The 22,428-nt window shown below is 42.8% G+C and overlaps 1 protein-coding gene across 1 annotated transcript in view; it reads right to left on the reverse strand.

Moving 5' to 3' along the window:
- The window catches only part of LOC118790487 (sprouty-related, EVH1 domain-containing protein 2-like), a 35,091-nt gene extending 12,914 nt beyond the window's left edge, over positions 1-22,177 (reverse strand). Inside the window, exons 1-2 of the mRNA XM_036547419.1 lie at positions 21,755-22,177; positions 3,833-4,010 (exon numbers count right to left, since the gene is read on the reverse strand). Coding sequence (XP_036403312.1) covers positions 3,833-4,010; positions 21,755-21,780 — 204 coding nt within the window. The 5' untranslated portion in view covers positions 21,781-22,177. The remainder of the gene's footprint in view (positions 1-3,832; positions 4,011-21,754) is intronic.
- Between the last annotated feature and the right edge of the window lie 251 nt (positions 22,178-22,428).

Consider the following 22,428-nt stretch of genomic DNA (forward strand, 5'->3'; position numbering starts at 1 on the left):
ACCCTCAGAAGAGAGAAAAACCGGTATGAAAAATTTGCGAGAAGTCTTTGCATATCTCTATATCAACAGACAAACCTTAGGTGTTACTGGTGGGAGTTCATATTTGAGGGTGTGCGTCAGGAAACCTCATGAACGTGGGACATCCCACACTCAGGTACAAGTGAGCTCATTTCTGAGTTTGACCTACCAGTTAATCCATTATCATTATGATCTTCCTCAAACTGCTTCTCTGGCCTGTCACAGACAAGGTCTCAGCACACACAAACAGAAATGTGCCTTCACAATATGGAAAACAGGTTTTTCAAGCTTGTCAACAACTTATTCCACCAACTTGCCAAAAAATAATTACATATTTCCTTTCCAAAAATCACTTATGCTGAAAAAAGAGCCACCTTATGAAACGAAAAACATACTTATCAGTCAGACAATCTTTGCAGTTTGTCCTTCTTTCTTCATTTATTTTTCTTCATTTATTACATAACAGTTGATCTCACAAACTGCCATAGAGCTTTTTTAAAAATAAAGAACAAAAATAACAACACTGTCTGATCTGTTAGTGAAAGTTAAGGACAAACCAAACTGGATTTAAATTGGGTTGAGGCATGTGGGTAGGATATACTTAAAGATAATTCTTGATACCTTTACAACCCATTAGAAATGTCATCTGGATGTCATATGGATGTCCAAAAAGAAAACGGCAACAGCAAGAATGCTCTGCTCTCCTTTTCCTCTCCTAAAGGTTTTAACAAAATAAACAATTAAGTCAAATACTATCTGGGGAAAAAAAACCTTACCTATATCACAGTTCTTCCAACACACACTGACTATGCGCATAGGACAAAGGTCATGTGTTGCAATGCTTTGACAATTTTCAATAGAAAGGACTCAGCAAGAATGGTAAGCTGCTATTTTTCAGTATACGCACTACGTTGATCACATCACCGGTCAGATAAACTAACTGCACTGTTTGGCAAGGCCAAATAATGGATTGTATAAGACATTTTGGAGGATAACAAGCACTCAAGTCTTTAAAAGATAAACTTGCAAAAGGCTAAGAATAAGCTTTAGATACAGGACAGGATAGTTGAAGTCACTGTTTCACACAGCAGAGAGAAGAACTGTGTGAGACTGAGACTCCGAGCTCAACCAGCTCCGTCATACCGTTCTGTAAAAAAGCTCACTAGAGCCATTTCCAGTGCTGCATTTATGTGGATACAGTAATGAGGCTGGATCTATTAGGATGCTCAGACTGTTCTGGACAGTACAGATAATGTCACAAATAGACAGTAGAGACTGTAGAAGATTTTCTCAGTGCATGGCAGGCACTCAAACATACAAATGGAAACACAAGCAAACATTTCAAAAGTTTCAAATTTTTTGCAGGACAGCTTCATAGTAGGTGCCAATACGTGTGACAGACCCATGAATGCCAACAGATACAGACTACATCTAGAAACCTTTTCTACAAGTCAACACCGGTGATATTCAAATGCCATATCCTGGTCATCAATATCGTTCACCCACATCCTGGGACCTGGTTCCTCTCTGAAGGCACCCTCCCAGGAGTGACAGGTAACCCTCAAGGCCACTTAGTGCTGTCTCTGTGGCTACGTGCAGGAGCAAGCCTAACCAACACGAATGCTTGCATCAGCTTTGCAGTCACAGGCTACGGAAGCTCATTGTTCTTGCTTGAGCCTTTTTTTCGTTTCCTGTTTGATTTAACAATATAAAACAATACAAAATGATATCAAATCCATCACCGATTTGGACGAAAGTTGGTACAGATACTGGGGATTGTCTGACAACACGCACATAACTTCCAAGGCCACACTGAGTACGGATCTAGATGCGCACTCTACTCATGTGCTAAAGAGGGTATGACATAAATTTCCTAAATGAGGGATGAGAAGACAAAGCTGGTATGCAGTTCAGTCTGGAGGCCATGTAACATGACATCTGCCAAAACAATGAAAACCCGTGCACAAAGTCCGTATGTGTCTGTGAATTACTTTTGGTCACCACAGGTCACAGGGTGCAATGCATTTTCAGTGACACACACACTTCTAATCCACCAAAGACAGAAGAACATTTAAACTGGATGAACACATACCACCCCTGATGTCCTACAGGGCAAAAACAGAATTGCCAAGGTGTTCAGTTATGAGGCTACACCTCGCCTTACCCCCTGTCCTTTACCCCACAGAAAATCCACATTTTTTCATCCTGTGTTATAGCATGTATAACACTTGAGTCATGTGTATAAAACACTTTTTACTGATGTTGACTGTTTGGTGGACATTTTGTGTATGGTGACTATATGAATGTGTTCATCGCCATTTCTCCTGCCCTGTCCCTCTCATAATCTTGAATTCCTAACTTTGTATGTAACATGGCTTTAATATGTGAATATCACATATCATGGTGGCCAAACTGAGAATCATGCCAAATATTCGTTCATTAAGTTGAAAGCTTTTGCCATTGACCTGTTACTTGCAGAACCTTAAATGCTTTAAAATTGTAATGTAACAATATTTTAATATGTAAATTAAGCTCACATGGCATGGCAGCCATATTTGGTTTGCATGTGAACCCCATTTTCTTGCTCTATGACTATAATGCTGAACTCATACAGGCAGGTTCACAGAGGGATACGGCTGTGAACTACATGGCAAATACATGCTAATATGCTCGCATTTCTCTTAAACTGTCACTTTGCATAACCAAATTTTGAACTGACACTCGCATTATCTTAAAATTTGCCATGTAGGATCAAACTGTGACACAAACACTCTTATTGGTTAACACAAATGTGTTACATCTAGCCTATTTCTACTTTACACTTCAGCCTGGAAGTTCATGAGGTTGCTAGCCAAATCTACTGTTCTTATTTAAACATAAACTTTAATGGTTTGGTTTGATGTGTGAAGCAGAGGCCTACTGACTTGACCTGTCATGAAGCTGGTCTAACATCCAGCTGGCCCATTACCATGCCCTTACTAAATTTTCAAGAAATGTTCCAACCTAAGTCAAGGTCCATTTACACAGACATGGAAAATGAGCATTGTATCATGAAGTTCTGATCATGTTTTCAGAGAACAGCCCTTCGTGTCCATTGAGGACACAAACAGTGCCGTCTCTGTGATACCCTCCAGTTTCCCACAATACACTTCAGTCAGCCCTGTCAGAAATACACACTGCTACTTCTAGACTACTTCTCTGATGGCTTTGTTGAGATTAACCACCTGTGTGCACTGAGTGGGTTGCACGCATTGTACTGCTGCTGGTCTCCCCTTAAAGCCAGAACTGAACTACTTTCAAAAGACAAAACCCACAGTCAAATATGCTTGGGCATGAATCAACAGATGCAGCATTCTGCCACTCAGTGCTGGACATTTGACAGCTCTCAGGTGCGGGACAGGACAGTTTCAGAGCACTACTGAACAAAAAAAGGCAGGAGGACAAGACAACAGGATGTCAGGTCAGGTTCCTTACAACCAGATTCAAATTAACAGTCAAATATATGTCTGGTGCTCTTTTTTTTTTTTTTTTTTTTTTTTACTGAGAAAGCTGGAGAAATGAGTACATGAGGACGGAGGCACATGTTGAATGGCTGGCAGGTGGAGGAAAAGGGTGAAGAGGTAGACAGGAAACAAGACAAAGACATGACAATGACAGGGCCTGGGACACCATGGCAATGTCCTGTGGAGCTGTTTGGGAGGCGTGGCTTGTGCCTGCATGTTTGGAAGTATGCAGAATTTAGCCGTGGACTGTGCGAATGTGGTCCTGCAGTGCTTCAACTCTGGAGGAGGAGGAGGAGGAGGAGGAGACCCACCTGTTTGTCCTTCAGCCGTTCCCCGTAGATCAGGAAGTCGCTCCGCCCCGCCAGCTCGGCCGGCATCACCTTGCAGACGCCCACCCTGCTGAGCCCCCCGCCCTCCTGAGCCAGCCAGCCACCGCTAGAGTCATCTCTGGTCATGACCACTGCTTTGACACGCACAATGTAGCTGTCACTGCAAGAGAAAGAGAGAGATAGAGAGAGAGAGAATGAGGTCAGAAAAGGACTGAGTTTGAGCGAGGAAAATTGAGCCTTCTGTCACTCATTCACAATCATATCCCACAATTCATTTAAGCGGTCCAACGGGTGTCTCCCTTTGCATTCAGGATGCAACACTTTCTGGAACAAAGCAATGGAAGGTTTTTAGGCACCCAGCGTGTTTGGCAGAAGGCTTGTCCAAAACCTATGATGGCTTTAGAGAAGTGAGGGAGGGCAAATTTGCAAGCCTCCAGGGCCCTATCAGTAGGTAAAGCACTCCTAAGCCTGGGTGGATTGGGGAGAGGCACACACCATCCTCACTGCGTTTTCACAGACTGACTCTAAGATACTAAACTCCAGTGGTTCCACACATGCCCCGAACAATGACTTCATTAACAGATTTTATTTCAAACTGAGGGTGACCCACATTTCTTTCACTGAGCAGGAAGAGTATCACAAAAGAAAATACAAGGGGGAAAAAAAAGAGAAAAATGACCGCCTTAGAAGTGTTTGCACGCCCATGGGTCACAAGCTGAAGTACGGTTTACTTTCAAATGCGCTTGACTTGGCTATGCAAACACCTCGCTGCTTTTTTCCCCCCTCCTTCTACACTGCCCGCTAGGCCAGAAGTCAACCATATATGGTTACTTGACTTTGGCTGTTAAATAATTAACCAGGGTGGGGACAGGAGAAGTGCTGTGATGGAGCACGTCTCGGGTCCGGACTGACATTGCATCATTTCGTGTGGAGGGCCTTCGCCCCTGAGCGGTTATCTCTGCCCCCGCCCTGCAAGCCACATACACTGAGCCGTATATACAGACCAAAGCAGGCTCATATCCTGCTCACTGTCGACATCCTCTTTTGGAGACACAGTGAGGAGTCAGAAGTGCTGAACTGGTGAGTGGGACAGCGTGAGATCTGGCGAAGAAGGGGAGCTGAGAAAAGCGGATATCCTGAAGCCATGAGTTTGGGGGTGGAGGCCCGGGCTGTGGCTCTGTTATGAAGTCTCAGCAGGGCCCAGCGTAAGAGACAAATCAAGCATTTCATGACATGTGCTGTTAATATAAACAGGGAATGCAGCCACGGAAAAAAACTGCCTTGTAGTAAGGGTGGGATTGTGTGTGTGTGTGTGTGTGTGTGTGTGTGTGTGTGTGTGTGTATGTGGGGCAATGTGCCGGGAATCAGTGATGCTGGCACTCTGAGCTGTGGGGTGGGGGAGGGGCACTCATCGTACAAAATTCATCAGAGAGCAATCTGAGATCAGAAATAAAAACATATACACAAGAATCAAAGTAGCTCCAATAAAACTAATTCTAGAGGACTTGGTCTCAAAATCACTTCTAGAGCTGTAGCTTGAAATGTATCGCTAATGATTCACCGTCACCTTGGGTGCTCTTGTCTTGGAAAGTGGGGCTGCCCACAGGACTTGCTCTGCCACGGGGAGGGTCAAGGCAGTTCACCGGGAACTTACTCACACGTGATGCTTTCACAAAGAATGGCACCAGCATTCCCCTTGAGCCTCATACCGCCGTCCTTTAAACACATACACCTCCCTTTCAATCTATAAAGCTTTACTCAGTGTTTGCAATGTTGAAATGTCAGCCAGGGAGAACTAAGATGATAAACCATGAACAAAAAAGCTGGCAAGGGTCCCCCTGTTATCATTATAATTCCATTCACGGAGCCGCTCCCTCCCACTCCCACAACCGGCCAATCAGGGATGACTAAGAGGTAAAAAATTTATCAGAAGTATTATCTATGAAGGATATTGTGGACAGTCTTCCAATCAGGGAGGAAAACAGTAACTACGCAACTGGAAAGATAAGCCTGTCAAATATGCGCTTACAGTAAAATAGCCACTCGCTATAGGATTCACTTCGGCCATACTGTAACTTTGTACAGACTGCCCTGTTTGCCAAAGTAATGAGAAAATGTTTTTTTTCCTGTTTGGGATAAACTGAACATCGGCTAATCAGCTATTTTGTGTGGTAAGACAGTGTCCACTGAGTTTTGCTAGAAATGGCAAAATGCTTATACAATACATCTTTAAGGCAAGCAGAAACATATTAAACACTAGCAGCAGGCCTAGACAGTGTTGGCACCTGCAGAATCCAGCACAAAACCTTCAAGCTAACAACTGTTTTAGAATTTGGACAGCCAGGAGGATACAGCTGAGCTTGGTAATGATGAGATAAAACATCCTACTCCATACTTTAATCAACCCGTGAGTAGACACTTTTCCCAAGACAGTTATTTGCCTCTCTGATGATTACCAATGGGTCGTCTGCTTTGTCTAAAGAAATTCATGCTTCTCACACTTATCTAACTTGCTGTGACTTGCTGGATTTGTGACAGTCAGTGTTAACTAGCACAATGACAGTCCCTGTTAGCTAGTGCAATCTTCATTACAGGACTGAAGTAACAGTTCCACATTGTACAAAGACAGTGGAAAACACCAAGAATCAGACCTCTATAGTTTCCATCTGGTGGAAAGGCCCCTGGTAACATACTAAAATTGCCAAAGTACTGACAGAGCCCTAATGTGGGTAACCATTGAAAAACTGCAATTTTAGGCCCACAGGCTGTCCATTTCCTATAGGGTGTTTTGATAAATGAATCAGCTAAATAGTCTTGCTTGTTCTGAGTCCGTGACAGAAGGTTGCTAAGTGCTCTCAAACAGTGAAGGAGTCTGGTCCTTCAGAATGCTGATTGATAACCAAGTACATGCAATGCAATGATTCGCAACTCATCTGAGCCGAACAAAAATGCAAACACGTTTTTCTGGAAAGTTCAGGTCTGAAAATACTTTCACCATGTTTTCCTTCAATAAAAATTGCAAAAGAAATATGAGTCACTTCCATCCATCTGTGATATGAAAATTCATTAAACAGTTTTCTTCGTTTTGTGAAATATCACCCCCTCACCTTCTGCCATCTGCAGATGCGCGCCACCGATGTACGAGTGACGGGGACAGGCCAGTCAGACCTAGGGACGTTGACAAATCGCCACACAACTCAACAGGTCCGGGGTGACTGTGATATTTTAATGCCTTCGGAAATGATTCTGAATCTATTCTACACAGTACAAGCTAACAGGTGTGCCGGTTTAAATCACCGTACCTTATGTGGTTTTAACAAGCGTTTGCTTTTATGTATCTGTTTTAAATAAAGCCTCTCTGTATTCGTGCTGCTGCTGACAAACTAATGTCACCTTGGGGTTAAAAGAGTCTATTTCCTCTTCTCTTCTATTAGCCATTGTGTGCTTTAACAGAAAGGGTGTTGTGAGAATAAGAACAGCAGTCCTGGGATCTTTGATGTGGCACAGTAGTGCACATCGTCCATTTCTATCTTTAGCGTGTCTGAAGACGCACAATAGACAAAGCCGGAGGAGTAAAGGGCGATGACGCATTATTATAAGAGAACGAGTCTTCCTCAGCACTAATTAAGAGAAAAATAGGAAAAAACGTCTCTTGGAGAGGGGCACCATTAAAAGAAATTCTGACATGAAACCTGATGACCTCCACATAGCGTTATTACAAACCAAAGTCACAAAGTCCATTCTGATGCTTTCTGATCTACTCTGAGTTGATACAGCAAAAAGAAGATCACTAGAAGGTCACTAATGACTTTTGAGAATGATCATGCAGAGAGTTGTTAGAAGTATTTGCAGTTATTTGTCACATTAACTTCCAAATAAGTAAAGGCACTTTGTACAATATAATGAGATTGTGTTTCTGCTACACTTAACAAACCATACTATCAATGAATACTCACTATTCAATACTGAGACTCAGTAATAAAAGCATACTGTGCATACAGTGCAAATTATACTGTATGTATGTGCCGTCACATATACTGACTGCACAAACTGTCACCCACCATATTCACACTGTCAACACTAACGTCCCACACATTCAATGTACCAGCTGACTACACCTTCATGTTCTGAGCACACCCCATAATGCTACATCTCCCTGTCCAGCACTAGGCAGCAAAACCCAATCAATTAACTAAAGCTAGTTTAAGCTAATAGCGAATTTGTGACTTTTCAGATGATGTCCTTTGTACATATTGATCCAACAATATTTAAGGCATCAAAATTAGCAAATGATTGGTTATTATAATTCTTAAAAATCTGACATTCACTGTGAAACAGAAAATGAAAACATTTTTCATGTCCCTTGAACAGATTCGGCCGACCATCTGGCCGGTGCAGAAAGACTGTGAGTGATAGAGTTACAAGCATTTGGCAGAGTTTTGCCCGACACTCTCTCTCTCACTCACACACACACACACACACACACACACGCATGCACACGCAAAAGGAGTAACAGAATGTACGAAGGCGTCTGAAGCCACGACTCCTTCTGCCATCTCTCTCTGGCTGGAAGGTGTCTCGTTCCCGGCCTCGTTCCCATCTGTCCTCCGGGGGTTGGCGTATAAACCGGGCTGTCGCTCGGCGACACACCCCACCCTATCACCGCTCCTGCCATTGGGGCCAGCTCTCGAAATAAAACCTCCCAACATCTCCAGCCAGGGGTGAGCCAACCAAAGCAAACACCTCTGTCGACATTAAAGGGCTCACGGGCTCTGATTAGAGGGCTGCAGTGAAATGCCTGACTGATGATTACATCAAAATATGGATATAACGCAAACAAACAAAAGCAGCAAAGACAGTCTACTGATGAAAGCAGCTGTGCCACAGAGGCAAACCCACTACCCTTTTTGACTACAAGGCAAAAAAAAGCAGATAGAGGGAGAATGACCCGTTTCTCCCCGAAAGCCAGAGAACTAGAGGGAAAGGAAGAAAAGTATGGCACCAATGAGCTCTGTGATCACTCAGCCTGGTATGAAGGTCCAGATGGAGCTCTGAACACAGTTTACAGTACAGCGAAGTGCGCTAATGAAGTTTGGGTCTGATATTTTTAGTCAGATCAGGCAATCACAAGCAGCAGGGTGTGGGCAAAACAGAGAGGAGAAATGATGTCAGTTTGAACAGAATCAAAGACACAATGTATGATCAGGAACTAGAGAGGAGAGCACAACTTTTCATCAACATAATTAAGTGCTTGTGATAAACATCTCAGGTCACCCCAGTTGCAGTGAAGAACAATGGCTTTGACCATCTTGTGTCCATTTCCATCAAAGCAGAGGAAAGTTGCCAAATCCTTTTTACCAAACTAATGACCAAATTAGTAATGGTTTCAAAAGGTAAACAATTGCTAATCTGACATTCAATGCTGAAACCCTAGTAAAAATTAAAAAAAAAAAAAAAGACAAAAGCTAAATCTGTTGTTTGGCAGACCCTTTTCCTCTGTGTAAATGGAGGATTGATGAGCTGCATTCCTATGATTCGTCCTATCCGGTAGCTAAGACAGGGACACCGTCTGTGCAGGTAATCGCCACAAAGGTGCAACTCCCACCCACAGAGAAATCCTGACTAATGAAATATAATGCCCAGATCATCACTGCATTCAGCCTCTATTGGAATTAACCAATCCTCTCGTCTCCTGTGTTCCCACAATGCACTGCTCTTGTCAGGCCTGATAGGCTTGGTTCTGGTCCTCCTCTGGGGTCACGGTGCCCACAGGAAGGAAACAGGGTGAGTACAGACTGCTCTATCTGCATCATCAGGAGAGCACACACGCACATTACTAGTCTGCTTCTGGGTGCAGGAGAAGCAACGAGAAAACCATTAGAAATCACTGAACATGTTGGAGGATCCACGTTGTCATCCTAGAAACACAGCAGAGCTCTTATCAGCATTATTATTCATGCCTTTATCTAGGACAAATTGAGAAGCTTAGACTCGATCCATTTGTATAGATTTTCAGATTTTCAGAAGGAATTCAAGTTAGTGTGGAAGTCCAGTCCACATAAAGCATTTGATGTCTGATGATATATAAATACATGAGGGTATGTGTACTGAAGTCATACAAGTGTTCTATAAAAACTCAATGGTGGTTTGCAGTGCTGATAATTTCAATGGACAATATTACTTTTAGTATACTTGTGCATAATATTTGCCCTCAACTGCACCTGCATGGTATTGCTAAACTAGATGTTGTAGACTTCCGGGTGTTGTTCATACATGAAGGTATGACTGTACATAGTTTTATTTATAAAGAGTGTCCCCGTAAGTACCTTGTTCAAGGGTACACTGGACAGTCTTCAGGTTACAATCCCAGTCCCTAGAGCACTATGTCACACTATATTATCCCCATTTTGGAGCAAAAAGAAGACAAAACCCTCTGACATTCACTACACAATCTTTGCTGTAATGAGAGAATATAATAACGATATTAATATTCATATTATGAATAATAATAATAGTGAAAATGCAAAAAAGTATATATCTAAATAATGACTTATAAAATATTAATTGCACACCTCCAATGACACCTGTTCCACATATTCCTGCCCTATTTAACAGAGCCCCTTAACAAATGAGATTCCACGATAAATACTGGGACATGAATGGTAACGAAGAGTGCTGCTCTGAGAGGAGCTGTTAGGCTAAGTCAGTGATTCTTGCGTAACGGCCGACTGCGCGTGGCCTTTGATGACACTCACGGGTGTACAGAATCGGCGATTAGTGCCTGTGTTCACCCACCTGCAGGCCTGCAGGATCAGTACATACAGTCCTACGCGGCTCGTCTTGGAGCCAGCCAGCGGAAGAATTAGAGGGGGACATCCCTGTGCTGTAGGGAGGTGTGCAGATACACAGTCACTCACATTGTCCCTAGGCCTTTCACATAAAGTGGGCTTCAATGGAAACAATGTCAACCTCCAGAAACATATCCATATTTGAAAGAAAATGACCCACCATGACTCTCCTTGTGGGTGCCATTTGACAGATAAAATTTGAGTTGAGTGTTACACTGAAATGGTAAAATCCATACAGAAAGAAAGCAGTGTTACTCCCCTTCTCTTTCAGATGTAGCAGTGGCCTTACAGAGTGACAGCACAGCCCACTGCTGGTCCTCAGCCTACCCCAGCAGCAAAGACAACAACTGCATTTTCACCCACTTACAAATATAGAATACAAACTTCCTGACAGAAGCATCAGCCACAATTCTGTGTACACCTCTCAAGGTCAAATGTATGAGGACACAGCAGTACGAGGAGCAAAAAAAAAAAAAAAAAAAAAAAAAGCACATTCTACAATTAGTCATATTTTTCCACAGTGTGACCTTGTCTAGCTTACCTACTAGGACTGGACATTTCTCCTACATCCTGCGGTCCTGGTCACCAAACTGGCGGAAGTGTTTTCTTCCGGAGCGCTCCCATAATTAGGACGCTGCTGCTCCGCGGCCTGCCCGAACGTCTCCGAGGCCGTGCTTCGCAGCTCAGAGCGCCTTCTCGCATATGATTCAGCCTCCTCGACAAACACACGGTGCCGAGGAGCGGAGCGTGAGTCATCGGCAGGCAGCCATTCCACGCCCGCCGGTGGCCCGCGGACGGCACCGCGTTCCTGTCCCATAAGCCCCTCGAACCGCACAGCACCCCACCGACCCGGCGTGGTGGGCCCCCTCCCCAACGCCGCCACCTCCGCCACACACACTGTCAAAGACGGGCATTCTTATAGTGAAAAACAGAACTGGAAATAAAACGAGCTGTTTCGGTCTAGGGCACTTTTTGCAAGGCAGAGTAGGTAAGTGCTGTCTCAAAGCCAGGACTTTTACTCACAAAGTAGTGGTCATCATACAAGTCTGCTCTCGGTCTCACAGATTCACGATGTTCATGATGACTGTGGGTGAGACATAAAGTGATGTAAAATTACCCTCTGCCAGCTGTGATTAGCCAGGGATATGTACTGGTGTATAATATAGAATATAATACCTCTGTATGTCATAGAATTTTAAAAAGTACTCAACTGAAATTGAATCATAATATTAACACCACAACTGTTAATCATGACCCCTTAACAGCGCTACATATGACCAGATCTGATTGACTTAAGTGTTTAAAACTGAACAAAAGTATACTTTTAAACATACAGCACAGATGTAAATGTATCACATAATGTCCAGCCAGGAGTTTGCAGTGTGTGCAGTATAAGATCTGTGCTGAATTGGAGCCAAGTACACCTATAACACTGATCACTAACCAGATCAGAATTATCTTTTAAAACTGTTGTATATGTTGTCATGAGCTGGGGCACAATGCACTGACCACTAAGGCCTTTTACCAGCCATGCTCCAGGTAACAGAGCTTCAAGGCCCAGGTTCTGGGGTTCCCTTACACAGACTTCAGAGTTTCAGGCTTCTGACTGCAGCCATGAGTGAGAGTAGTAATTTCTCTATACCTGACTCATTTTCACAAAATGCACCCATTAGCAACATACTTTCATTTCAATTTAAACAAGTACAATCACAGATTGCAGACCCTCACTTTTTTAATGAAACAATATAACATGGTAGAACACTACTGTGCATTTGTGATGTGGATCGACAGATAGGCAGCCAGAAAGAGAAAAAATGCCATTCCTACAGGACAACGGTATCAAAGTCACTTAAACCATGCAACGTGTCACAGATGTCTTGAAAATGAGAGCAGGAGGCTGTCCCAGCTGCCTACATGGACCCCACTGATGACAGTGGTCCAAAATGGAGAACTTACTCTTAGCTCCTTATACACTGACTTCATTTCACCATAAAGAAAAAGATGACTGGGTCAAAATACACTACAGGATTTAGAGGATACTGGGACGCATCAAATCCAGGATCTGCGTCTGGATTCAGACAAATATCACTCTTTCACTGGGGTTTGGATCTGGCACAAAACACCCGGTTAGAGTTACTCAAATATTCTGCCTACCCCGATACACAGACCCAAATGTTATAAAGGACAGGACCGAGTGGCAGTGATTAGTCTGCATGTCAAACACGCCACGACTGAAACTTTCTTTGTTTCAGCCCCACATAAAGAATTAAACACTTTTAATCCCTTCAGTTTTTTGTGCTGGATTTGGTCTTTGGCCAAAAGCAAAATATGGATTTCTATCTGACATGTTTAAAAACTGCATGATGCATTATGGGATTTGTGACGGAGTCTGTGAATCACAGACACCGCTGTCTAGCTTTCAAAATCCTGCAAAATTACACACGGATGTCAAGATTTAACAAATAAACCAGATGAGCTAGCCTAATTCTTTGTGAAATCAACGGCATCTTCTCCAGTGTTAGGTAACACGGCTCTGACCGACTGAACGTTATACAAACTGAAAGGCTACCAGATAAATAATCATGCAACACAAAGGTGGGGTCAAAATATTTCTGAATGGGGGTTTGTTTCACGTCTCTTCTTTTAATTTTTACAAGTAATTATACTTCCATAATTTTCCTCATCAAAGCAGGCAGAAACTGCCTGACAGAATTTGGAGCTCCACAGGAAACGTGCGCTCTACCCAGAAAGGCAGAAATGAAGATGTCACAGTTGGTACGGCAGTTGAAATGCTAAAAAAAAAAAAAGGGCCTGTGGAGAGGGGCATATAATCTGTGGCCACAAAACAGTGGCCTGGTGGTTACGCAGCAGGGAGGATGCAGTGTTGCGTTTCATTAAGTCACTGCAAACAGTGCCCACGTTTGCCACCAGCATGCGACAGCCTCAAAAACGCCAAGTGAGTGCCTTGTCCTTGGTACAGTAACTACAGCAGGCGCTCAACAATTTTTAGGGGAATGTTTCTAAAACGATAAAAAACACCCTTAGTATTCTGGTGATTACACACTTCCCTTCTGAAGGATGCATTTTTTTTAAAAAAGAGAGAAGAAAAAGTACAACAAAGCAATTGATGTTTTTGTTGTTACTATGCAAGCATTCTTTCGTGGAGCCACAAAATTTCACTTTGTGTCAGATACGTAAAAATTTTCCGTGGGGTGTTAATTACAGTCCTCAATTTCTAAATTCCACTTTTAACTCTGACTTGTAACAGTTCTGAAAGGTGGATGTCAATGCATGTTTCTCCCAACCCCCCATACACACACACAACACACACACACACAGAGAGAGAGAGAGAGAAAGAGAGAGAGAGAGAGAGAGAACACACAAAAAAACACACATGAAAGAAAAACAAAAAAACCACAGCAATAAAAAAAAGTTTTATCGGGCTGAGTGGCTTCCGCCCCTCCTGGCAGGTGGGTTGAACAGTTGCACCAATCCCCTGATAAGAGCAGGCTGTTACTTCCTTAGTGATAAGCCCTCTCTCACCCTGCCTGGCCTACCCACAACGCCACAACAAGAAGAAAAAAAACCCCCTTAAAACTAACTTCTAAAATTACGTTATATCATTAAGTACACATTTTTATATTATTAACAATAACAGCCAATACACTTAGGCTGACATGTCAGATAACTGACAGACTAATGTGGACCCAGAGCAGCAGGCCAGTTCTTGTCCCACTTTTGAGTCGTGGAAAATACAAGCTGATACAAAATGCTGTGACGGCACTCCCACTCTCCTCTCTGTCGGCCCCTGGAAGGGGTTCACAGCAGGTTAGTCAAAGCCGGAGCCCCTGGGGTTAGATTTGATCAATATTGGCAGGGGACAGCTGGCTGGTGCTGCAGTTCCTGACCACTCTCTTCTCAACTCTTCTCAACACAGAACACAGGATCAGCGCTGACCTGCTGGATGAGCCTGGCTTCAAAGCAGTCATTAAATGCCAGTATCCTATATATTACTACTATACACTATTATATACTTTATCAATTACACAGCGTATGGAGGAGGTGGTAATTATTCACAGTTATGCATAAACTTTACACGCACATGTAAGAACAAAATGCACATGTTAAATTAGAACTTGCACTCAATAATACATGGGAGGAAAAAAAAAAAACACAAAATGGAAAGGTTGGCGAATTTACATCACATCACCGCAAAGCGTCACTGCAAAACTTTAGCTGCAAACAAGAGCAGACCACAGCTACAACTGCAGTGTACTACACTTTGAGAGAGAAAAAAAAAACAGACAAGCCAGGCGATTAGGCCACTATTTTTTGAGTCAGCAGTCATGTCAGTCATTCAGACTAAGAAACACATCGTGGTATTTAGCACACCCACTTTTAACCCACCCCTCCCTCACATTCCATGATAGTGCCACAGTCTACCCTCCCTCTCCACTATTGTCTGAGGAGTTCACAGACTCATCTAACAGCTCCTGGACTTGAATAACCACACAGGTTATTACTGCACTGGCTACATCCTCCCAGCAACACACTTGTATATTTAGTGCTATCAAACATGACACACCGAGAGTAACCTCAGTGAAGGGCCCACAGATAACTGACACGCAGAACACAGCCACGAAGGAGGAGTCACTGCTTCAGCCCCTCTTCTCTGCCACAATTAACCACAAAGCAACAAGACTCCTCTGCCACGCTTAACCACAAAGCAACAGGGTAATACTTCCCCCAATTTTGTTTTTGTCTGAGATATTAATTAGGCTGCCTACTGAACACTGAATACTACACAGTGTAAAACGCTGCGGTGACATAGTGAATACAGCTGAATATGCCATGTTACCTTCACTTTAAATAATATCATTACTCTACATCCAATACTTAATATGAATAGAACTGCATTCCACTTGGTTAGTGTGGAGTTCCCTTTAAGTAGGACATTTATGGAGGAAAAGAAACACCCACAGACTGAGAGGGTCAGCTGTTACACACTTTTGTTTTTTATTCTGATGCGTGAGGTCTCTCTGCTACACGCAAGAGGGAACTCTGAGACACAGCCAGCCAGCCATCTGAGAAGGAGAGAGGACCTTGTTTGCCCAGTCCAGTTTACAATTGCGGAGCGACCCATGTAAGTAAACCACTTCAGTTTACAGCACTTTGGGTGGACAAACATACTGTAGTGAATAATCCAATTAAATATTAACATGCAGCCAGGTAAAGCGGAAGCAGGGCTGAGCCAATGGACATGAGAGGATAGGTCCAAGCATGCTGGGTACTTATTCACCACGTTTCTCTTGGCCCGTCTGCAAGGGCGGTCTGCGAGGGCTGTTTTTCATTGGAACGGATGCCTGAAAATGATGGATCTGGTCGATGCTTCCTTCCCACCACGTGCAGAATGTGGAAGCCAAGGGTGGTGCAGTGCAAGAGTGTGTGTTTGTGTGTGTGTGTGCATGTGAGAACGAGAAGGGGAGAGAGAGGGGTTAGATACGCTTCAATTTGTGAAGGCCGTGCCACCCCCACACGCTCTTCTTTGAGGCCCCAGAGAGCAGACTTGGGTGAACAGGCATGCTAACCAATCAAGGCAACAGACCAGTCCATTTCAGAGCATTAAAATCTGCTCCTAATGTCTGCAGGTCATAGTAAAAGAGACTGCAGTTTTAAATGATGTTGGAATAAGAGATTCACAATTCATGCATGCGCAGAGACAATACCACACAATTTAAATCAACGGGAGTAGAGCAGGCTCTGTGTCCCAGTCATTCCTAGTCTACATGACCGTAAGGAATATACAGCACTCCAGAGAGGCTAAGAAGCCACCAGCATCTGATTTCCACACTGTTCCTGCTTCTGTCTCATAGCGGACTATTCAATACTCAAGTTTGTGAACAAGGTATATAACACAACATAAGTCGTCACACCAGGATGGCGTCAGACGTCCATTTTTGTTGGGGCAAAACAAAACACATGCGCAATTGCAAAATCATGGTTACAGGAATATTACAAATTCACAGTTCCATACAGCCTTAAGGAATGCACTGCCTTCCTCTCACTAAACCGAAACACATTCCCGGCAGAGGAGCACACACCCTTCCAAAGAACCCAACCGAACAGAAAGTTCTGACCGTGTGCGTTTTGTGGTTGCCCCTAGTAAACAAAGATCTGCAACGCGTGGCGCTCCATAGAGCGATCAATTTTGAAGGTGAGCACAGACCAGTTGATGCTGCTTTTGAACCACAGTACAGAAAACTCATCCTCCATTTCCCTGTCACACTGCTGTTTGGCTCAACCCTTTCCAATGCCATGACAACCTACTCAACACAAACGGAGCCTTTTAGCACAGTATGACAGTGATATAAGGATACCAGGGTAGAATACACCAAATATTATTTCTGGTGCCCAGACACTGAACATGACCTACATTAAATTCAGGCAGATTTGTTGAAACTCTCACAGAGAGCAGAAAAGGCAGGGAAATGACATACAATGCAACACACTCTCTTAAAGAACTGCAATTGAACAATGTTACAAATATGAGACCAAATCAGAATAAATTCTCGTCACAAATTGGAACAAAATTCCACGGAGGCACTCTCTCGCTGCCAGCTGTGCTCATATTCGTCAGATGTTAAATTTACAAAATGTCCAAAAATCACCCCAAGATCACCCAAGTCACTAAAAATACCATTATTTCACACGAGAAACGTCGCGCATGAAAGCAGTAACCATAATCAGGAGTACAGCGTACATGTTGAGGTGTGGACAGAGGCCGTGTAGTTGGTGGTGAGCAGTAAGCTGTGTGGTATGAGTAGGCACAAGTGTGGACACCCTAATCTCTTCTTTTTCCACAAGCTTCTATCTATGGCTCAGCTTTAACAGACTGGCTCAAATGCAAGGGTGCCTTTGTCCCCTCAGAGTGGCTTTGCAGATCTTCCACTAAAACCCACAGTCTGGTGCAAGACATGCAACATAATGAAACCTTACCCACACAACCAACAAAAATCATGACCAGCAGGAAACCCTGGCCCTGTAGACGTGCGCTGTACAATGCCAGTGGATAACTGAACAAGGTTTGTCTGGCTTCTAATAAATGAATGGGGTGACGGGTAGAGTCATGGTGCATGCACTGTGGCCCCTCACAAGTTTGTAGCTAGACACCACTTTGGATAATTTTTGACACCCTGCAGCCTTAACTTAGAACTGACACACTGACTCATGGGAAAGGGAACAGTCCAAAATCAATTCTCACCGCATGGGACAGGGAGGTGGCAATGACTGCAGTGACCTTTTTGCGAATGTCATTTTTCCATTGTTGCTTTCTGTGTTGTTATTGACGGAGCTGGGCACAGTCGTGAGGCTTCATTACTGACATCAGTAAAACTAGCAGCACTGTCCCTGAGAGGCTCCTAGCTGGCACTCTTCAGGTAATGAATGGAAGATGGACAGAGTGCAGTCAACAGTGGGACAACCATTCAAATTAGAAAATAATGCAGAGGTTTAGACTTATAGAGCTCAGTCTAGGTTAGATCATGACTGATATCCCAAAGAGGAAAAAGTGCCTTAGCAGGACTTTTTAAATAAAAGTTGCCATATAATTTTTATCACAGCCTTCCTGAAGAAGGCAGCAAATTTTGAAAAGATGAGTATCACTCATCATTAAAATACTACAGTTATACTTTGTTTAATTTTAAACATTCCTGCTTGGCAATACTTTGAAATATGTCTGAAATTAATCATATGTTACAAAACCAATCTTCATTCCTATTATATTGCTGGTTTATGAACTCAATAAACACATTACTCACACTCATTAAACATGTTGCAATTATGACCTTTTTCCTTACAAGACCTAGAACATTGTAAAGGCAGTAGAAACAATTTGCCTCCAGGCTCATTTTTCTAAAAACCATGACACTAAAATCAGACACAAGCAAACACAAAAATGGGCTGTGGTATTTTGAGAACAGAGTGCTGGCACTTATCATACAGCTATTCATTCTTATTGCAAAGGAAAGTACTGACACTTTATTTGCCTTTTTGCTACAAAAATAGGTACTGAGATAGGTAATTTATATATCACTTGACAGCCTTGTAAGTCATTCTAGCTAACAGTGTCCAACAAATAAATAAATAGCAATTAGGCTAATAATACTAGAACCAAAGGATCATCTTGTCATGACCCTCTTTCTGGCTCCCTATCTCATCTTTTATCACTCAGCCACAATCTACTGCTATCGTCTCTATCCCTGACAGACATTTACCAGAAAAATGCAGTAGCGCTACATTAACTCTCAGCTCTACAGATCCTGCTGCAGCTACTGCTTGCCTTTAACACAAGCCACAGTGGCCGTACACACCTTGCTAATCACCTAGAACACCACATGCTACTTCTGTATTTGATTTTTAAAATCAACAGCAAAGTCAACAGATAAAGCCGGCAAACAGGCACTGTTTTGAACCCAACCTGCCAATGTGCACTTGAAGATGTATTTTTTGTTTGGTTTTACACATGGGCTATATTGCTTTCCTCTTGGGTGAGCTGTTTTTCCCTTTGCACGCTCACGTCTGATTAAACCACATGTCCCAAGTGACACAGGAGCAAGGGGAGTTCACCTTATGCGCAAAGAGAAAAACAACTCCGCAAAAAAAGCATAACAAAACTTGATGTCGATATTAAAAACATGAAACCTACTCAATTTCTGATCAGTGGTTTTGGTGTTTAATAGTCCCAACTGCTCTATGGATATGTACATTCCCTATGATATGTATGCTACTTTGCATTTGAAACAGACAATGAGTCATGTTTGCACCTTCAGTGGTGACATTGCAGCTTTGAAATGAGTAGTTTGCAAGCTGTCTGTGAGACCTTGAAAATTTCAGAGTGCCATCTTATGAAATAAAACAAGTGTCATTACACAAAACAAGCTGAAACCAATCCTTAGAAAACTAGTAGCAAAGTAACTTCAGGGTCTAATTTAGTGCAGATGCTTACTACCTGTTACACTACTACATTCTGAGTGAAAAATGTCCAAATGAATTTCATCATTTCTGGACAGACCTCTAAAATAAACTTTCATAAGAGAAATACAATAGTGTTAAAACCAACGGGGTAAAAGTCTGCTTAAATATGGCTATCTGCACCAAATAAGGTAAATTTAAAGGTTGACCAAGAACGGCCACATTGCTCTGCAATATCACTATTACAGACAGTTATGAAGGGACAGTTGACAATCATGTTGTATATTCCAGATAGTTAACTTTTTTCTTCCCATTAAATTTAATATTGAAAAGCCTACAACTATTACAGTGCATCTGTGTACCAAGATGTGTGATTGGCTGTCATTCTGTATCACAACGGTCCAGTAAAATTCATGCAGTATAGTAGCCTAACGGCACACTGAATACCAACTTCCATTTGATTGCACCGCACGCGTCTGTCCTTTTTTTCGCACTGACTTTTCTAAGTCTTACTGACTTAGTGAACATACTAGAACGTTAAATCATGTGATGAGCCAAAGAATGTAGTGAAAGCTTTTTATAACTTTATAGCCATACCGTAATGACTTATAATCACCCTATGTTAATATAAACGTACGCATAAATCGCACGAATGCCTGGCGAAGGCCTCGTGAATGGTAAATGCATTGTTTTTGCAAAGTCGCTCCAAGGTGTTTGCACTTTATTTTCGTGTCAAAGTAGCGCGAGTCAAGTGATGAATGGAGCGGGCTGAAGGCCCCAATAAATTTATGAATGGACTGGTGACATGCAACCGTGACATGTCTGCTTTATCTAAGCGTCCTCTCCCTCGTCCATATTTCATGCACTTTTCACGTAGAGTTACATTCAAAAACTATTTTAGATATTGCTTGAAAAGTCAAATCCATTCAAGTCTCATACTGGTTTCATGTCCCCTGGTGCGTATTTACATACAATGTAGACTATATTACAAAAACGTGGCTGGGCAGGTATAACTGACAAATAAATAAATTAGGTAGTCTTCTTATCCATTCACTATACCTTAAAACTGTACAATATCACATATTACCTCACTTCAAATAGTATACAAACTTAATGCTTGAGGACCTGTCAGTTGAAAAGACACAGATATGTAAACAGTGAACGTATGTTTAATTACATTTCATAGTTAGCAATGATCTCTCAAGTCTATCCTTACTGACTGCTGCGGAATGGCTGTCATTGGATCTCGTGACTTAACATGCCAATGCGTGTTCAATTGTTTAAAAACACCACATGTGAGCTTTTATAACGCAATGTTAGCCGAGAAAAAGAAGTTTCCAAATATCAAACACTCTAGCAAGCTAGACACCTGGTTAAATTTACAGCAACCCCCAGTCTCCTCCGATCGGTGTTTTTATGAATGGAGTGCGGTATGCAAATTAGAGCAATTCAAGAAAACAAATGGCGGATATTAACTAGCTGGCTAGCTAGATATCAGTTCAACAGAGTGTCTTCTCACGGCCTCGTGTCTGCAAATGCAACCAAACTGCTTGTAAAAAGTATACAGAATGCGCACATAAAATTAAAAGAATTGATCGGCTGTATATATTAAATTATATAATATACCAGCTGCACAGTTTAGCTAGTCCTATGCCACATTTTATCGCGTCGTGTGCAAAAACACCAAGATCTAGAAGGCGCCGTACGCTGTGCGGACGCACTGCATGTAGGCATTTTCTACATCTAAAAAGATCCCTGACCTGTAAATCCCTTTACAAAATGTTTCCGATCCACCCCCACCCCCCAAAACTCCGTCCCTCCCTCCTCAAGACTAAATCCGTGGAGTTAGGAGGGGGCCCGACCACCCCCTTTCTCTGTCCACTGTCAATGCTTATGCCTATTATTGCCACAAAGCGTCTTGAACTCCAAAAACAGTGCAGCAACTTGAACCAACTAAACTTCTAAACAGTGCAAGAAGCACGGCAGGGAGAGCAATAATAATCCCCAACGCCACAAACCCCACACAATTACGCTGTAATGCAATTCAGGTGTGATAGGGGGGGAAAAGTGTTTTAAGTGTACTTACTCGTCTGGGTGTGTTTCTTCGGTCATTTTTTTCCGTTTCACCTACAACAATTTCCCACAGCGGGTATACACTCTGCGGTCTTCATTTTCTTGCTGCCTTTACCCCCTATTCCGCCGCTGTTTCACATCGCGTACTAGCTATTTCATTTCCCTGTAGCTTTTGTGTGTTTATTTTCTTCCTCCCCCCCTTCGTCTTGGTGCTTTTTCTTCTTTTTGAAGCTGGATAGCTAGCTACTCGCTAGCTAATTACTTATGGAAGTTCCGATCCACCGAAAGTGTAAATCCCCCTGGGTCAATGGCTTCGGACTTATTCTTCACTTTGAGACGATTATTTAGATAGCCTGGATCCCGTAGTTGTGAGTATGGGTTGATGTTGCTGAGGGTGGCCCCGTACGAGCCCCATCTCTTGTTACTCCATGTTGGATTCTGTACACAGCAGCCAGCACCGCCGACACTGGAGGAGGGAGAAAGTGCAGGGCGGAAGCGATGACGTCAGCCTTGCAGCTTATTCGACTGATTTTGGCCTTCCCAAACTTTCTGTTGCACGACTTTTGCATTGCAGTCACCGTGGGATACATTGGATTGTTTTGTCGATTTTAAAAACTGTTCCATTGCACTGTTAAAATGCTAATTTTCCACGCCAATCGTCATTAACTGCGTCTAACGGCAGCTGGC

This window comes from Megalops cyprinoides, chromosome 15, assembly GCF_013368585.1.
Source record: "Megalops cyprinoides isolate fMegCyp1 chromosome 15, fMegCyp1.pri, whole genome shotgun sequence".
In the NCBI taxonomy this organism is placed as follows: Eukaryota; Metazoa; Chordata; class Actinopteri; order Elopiformes; family Megalopidae; genus Megalops; species Megalops cyprinoides.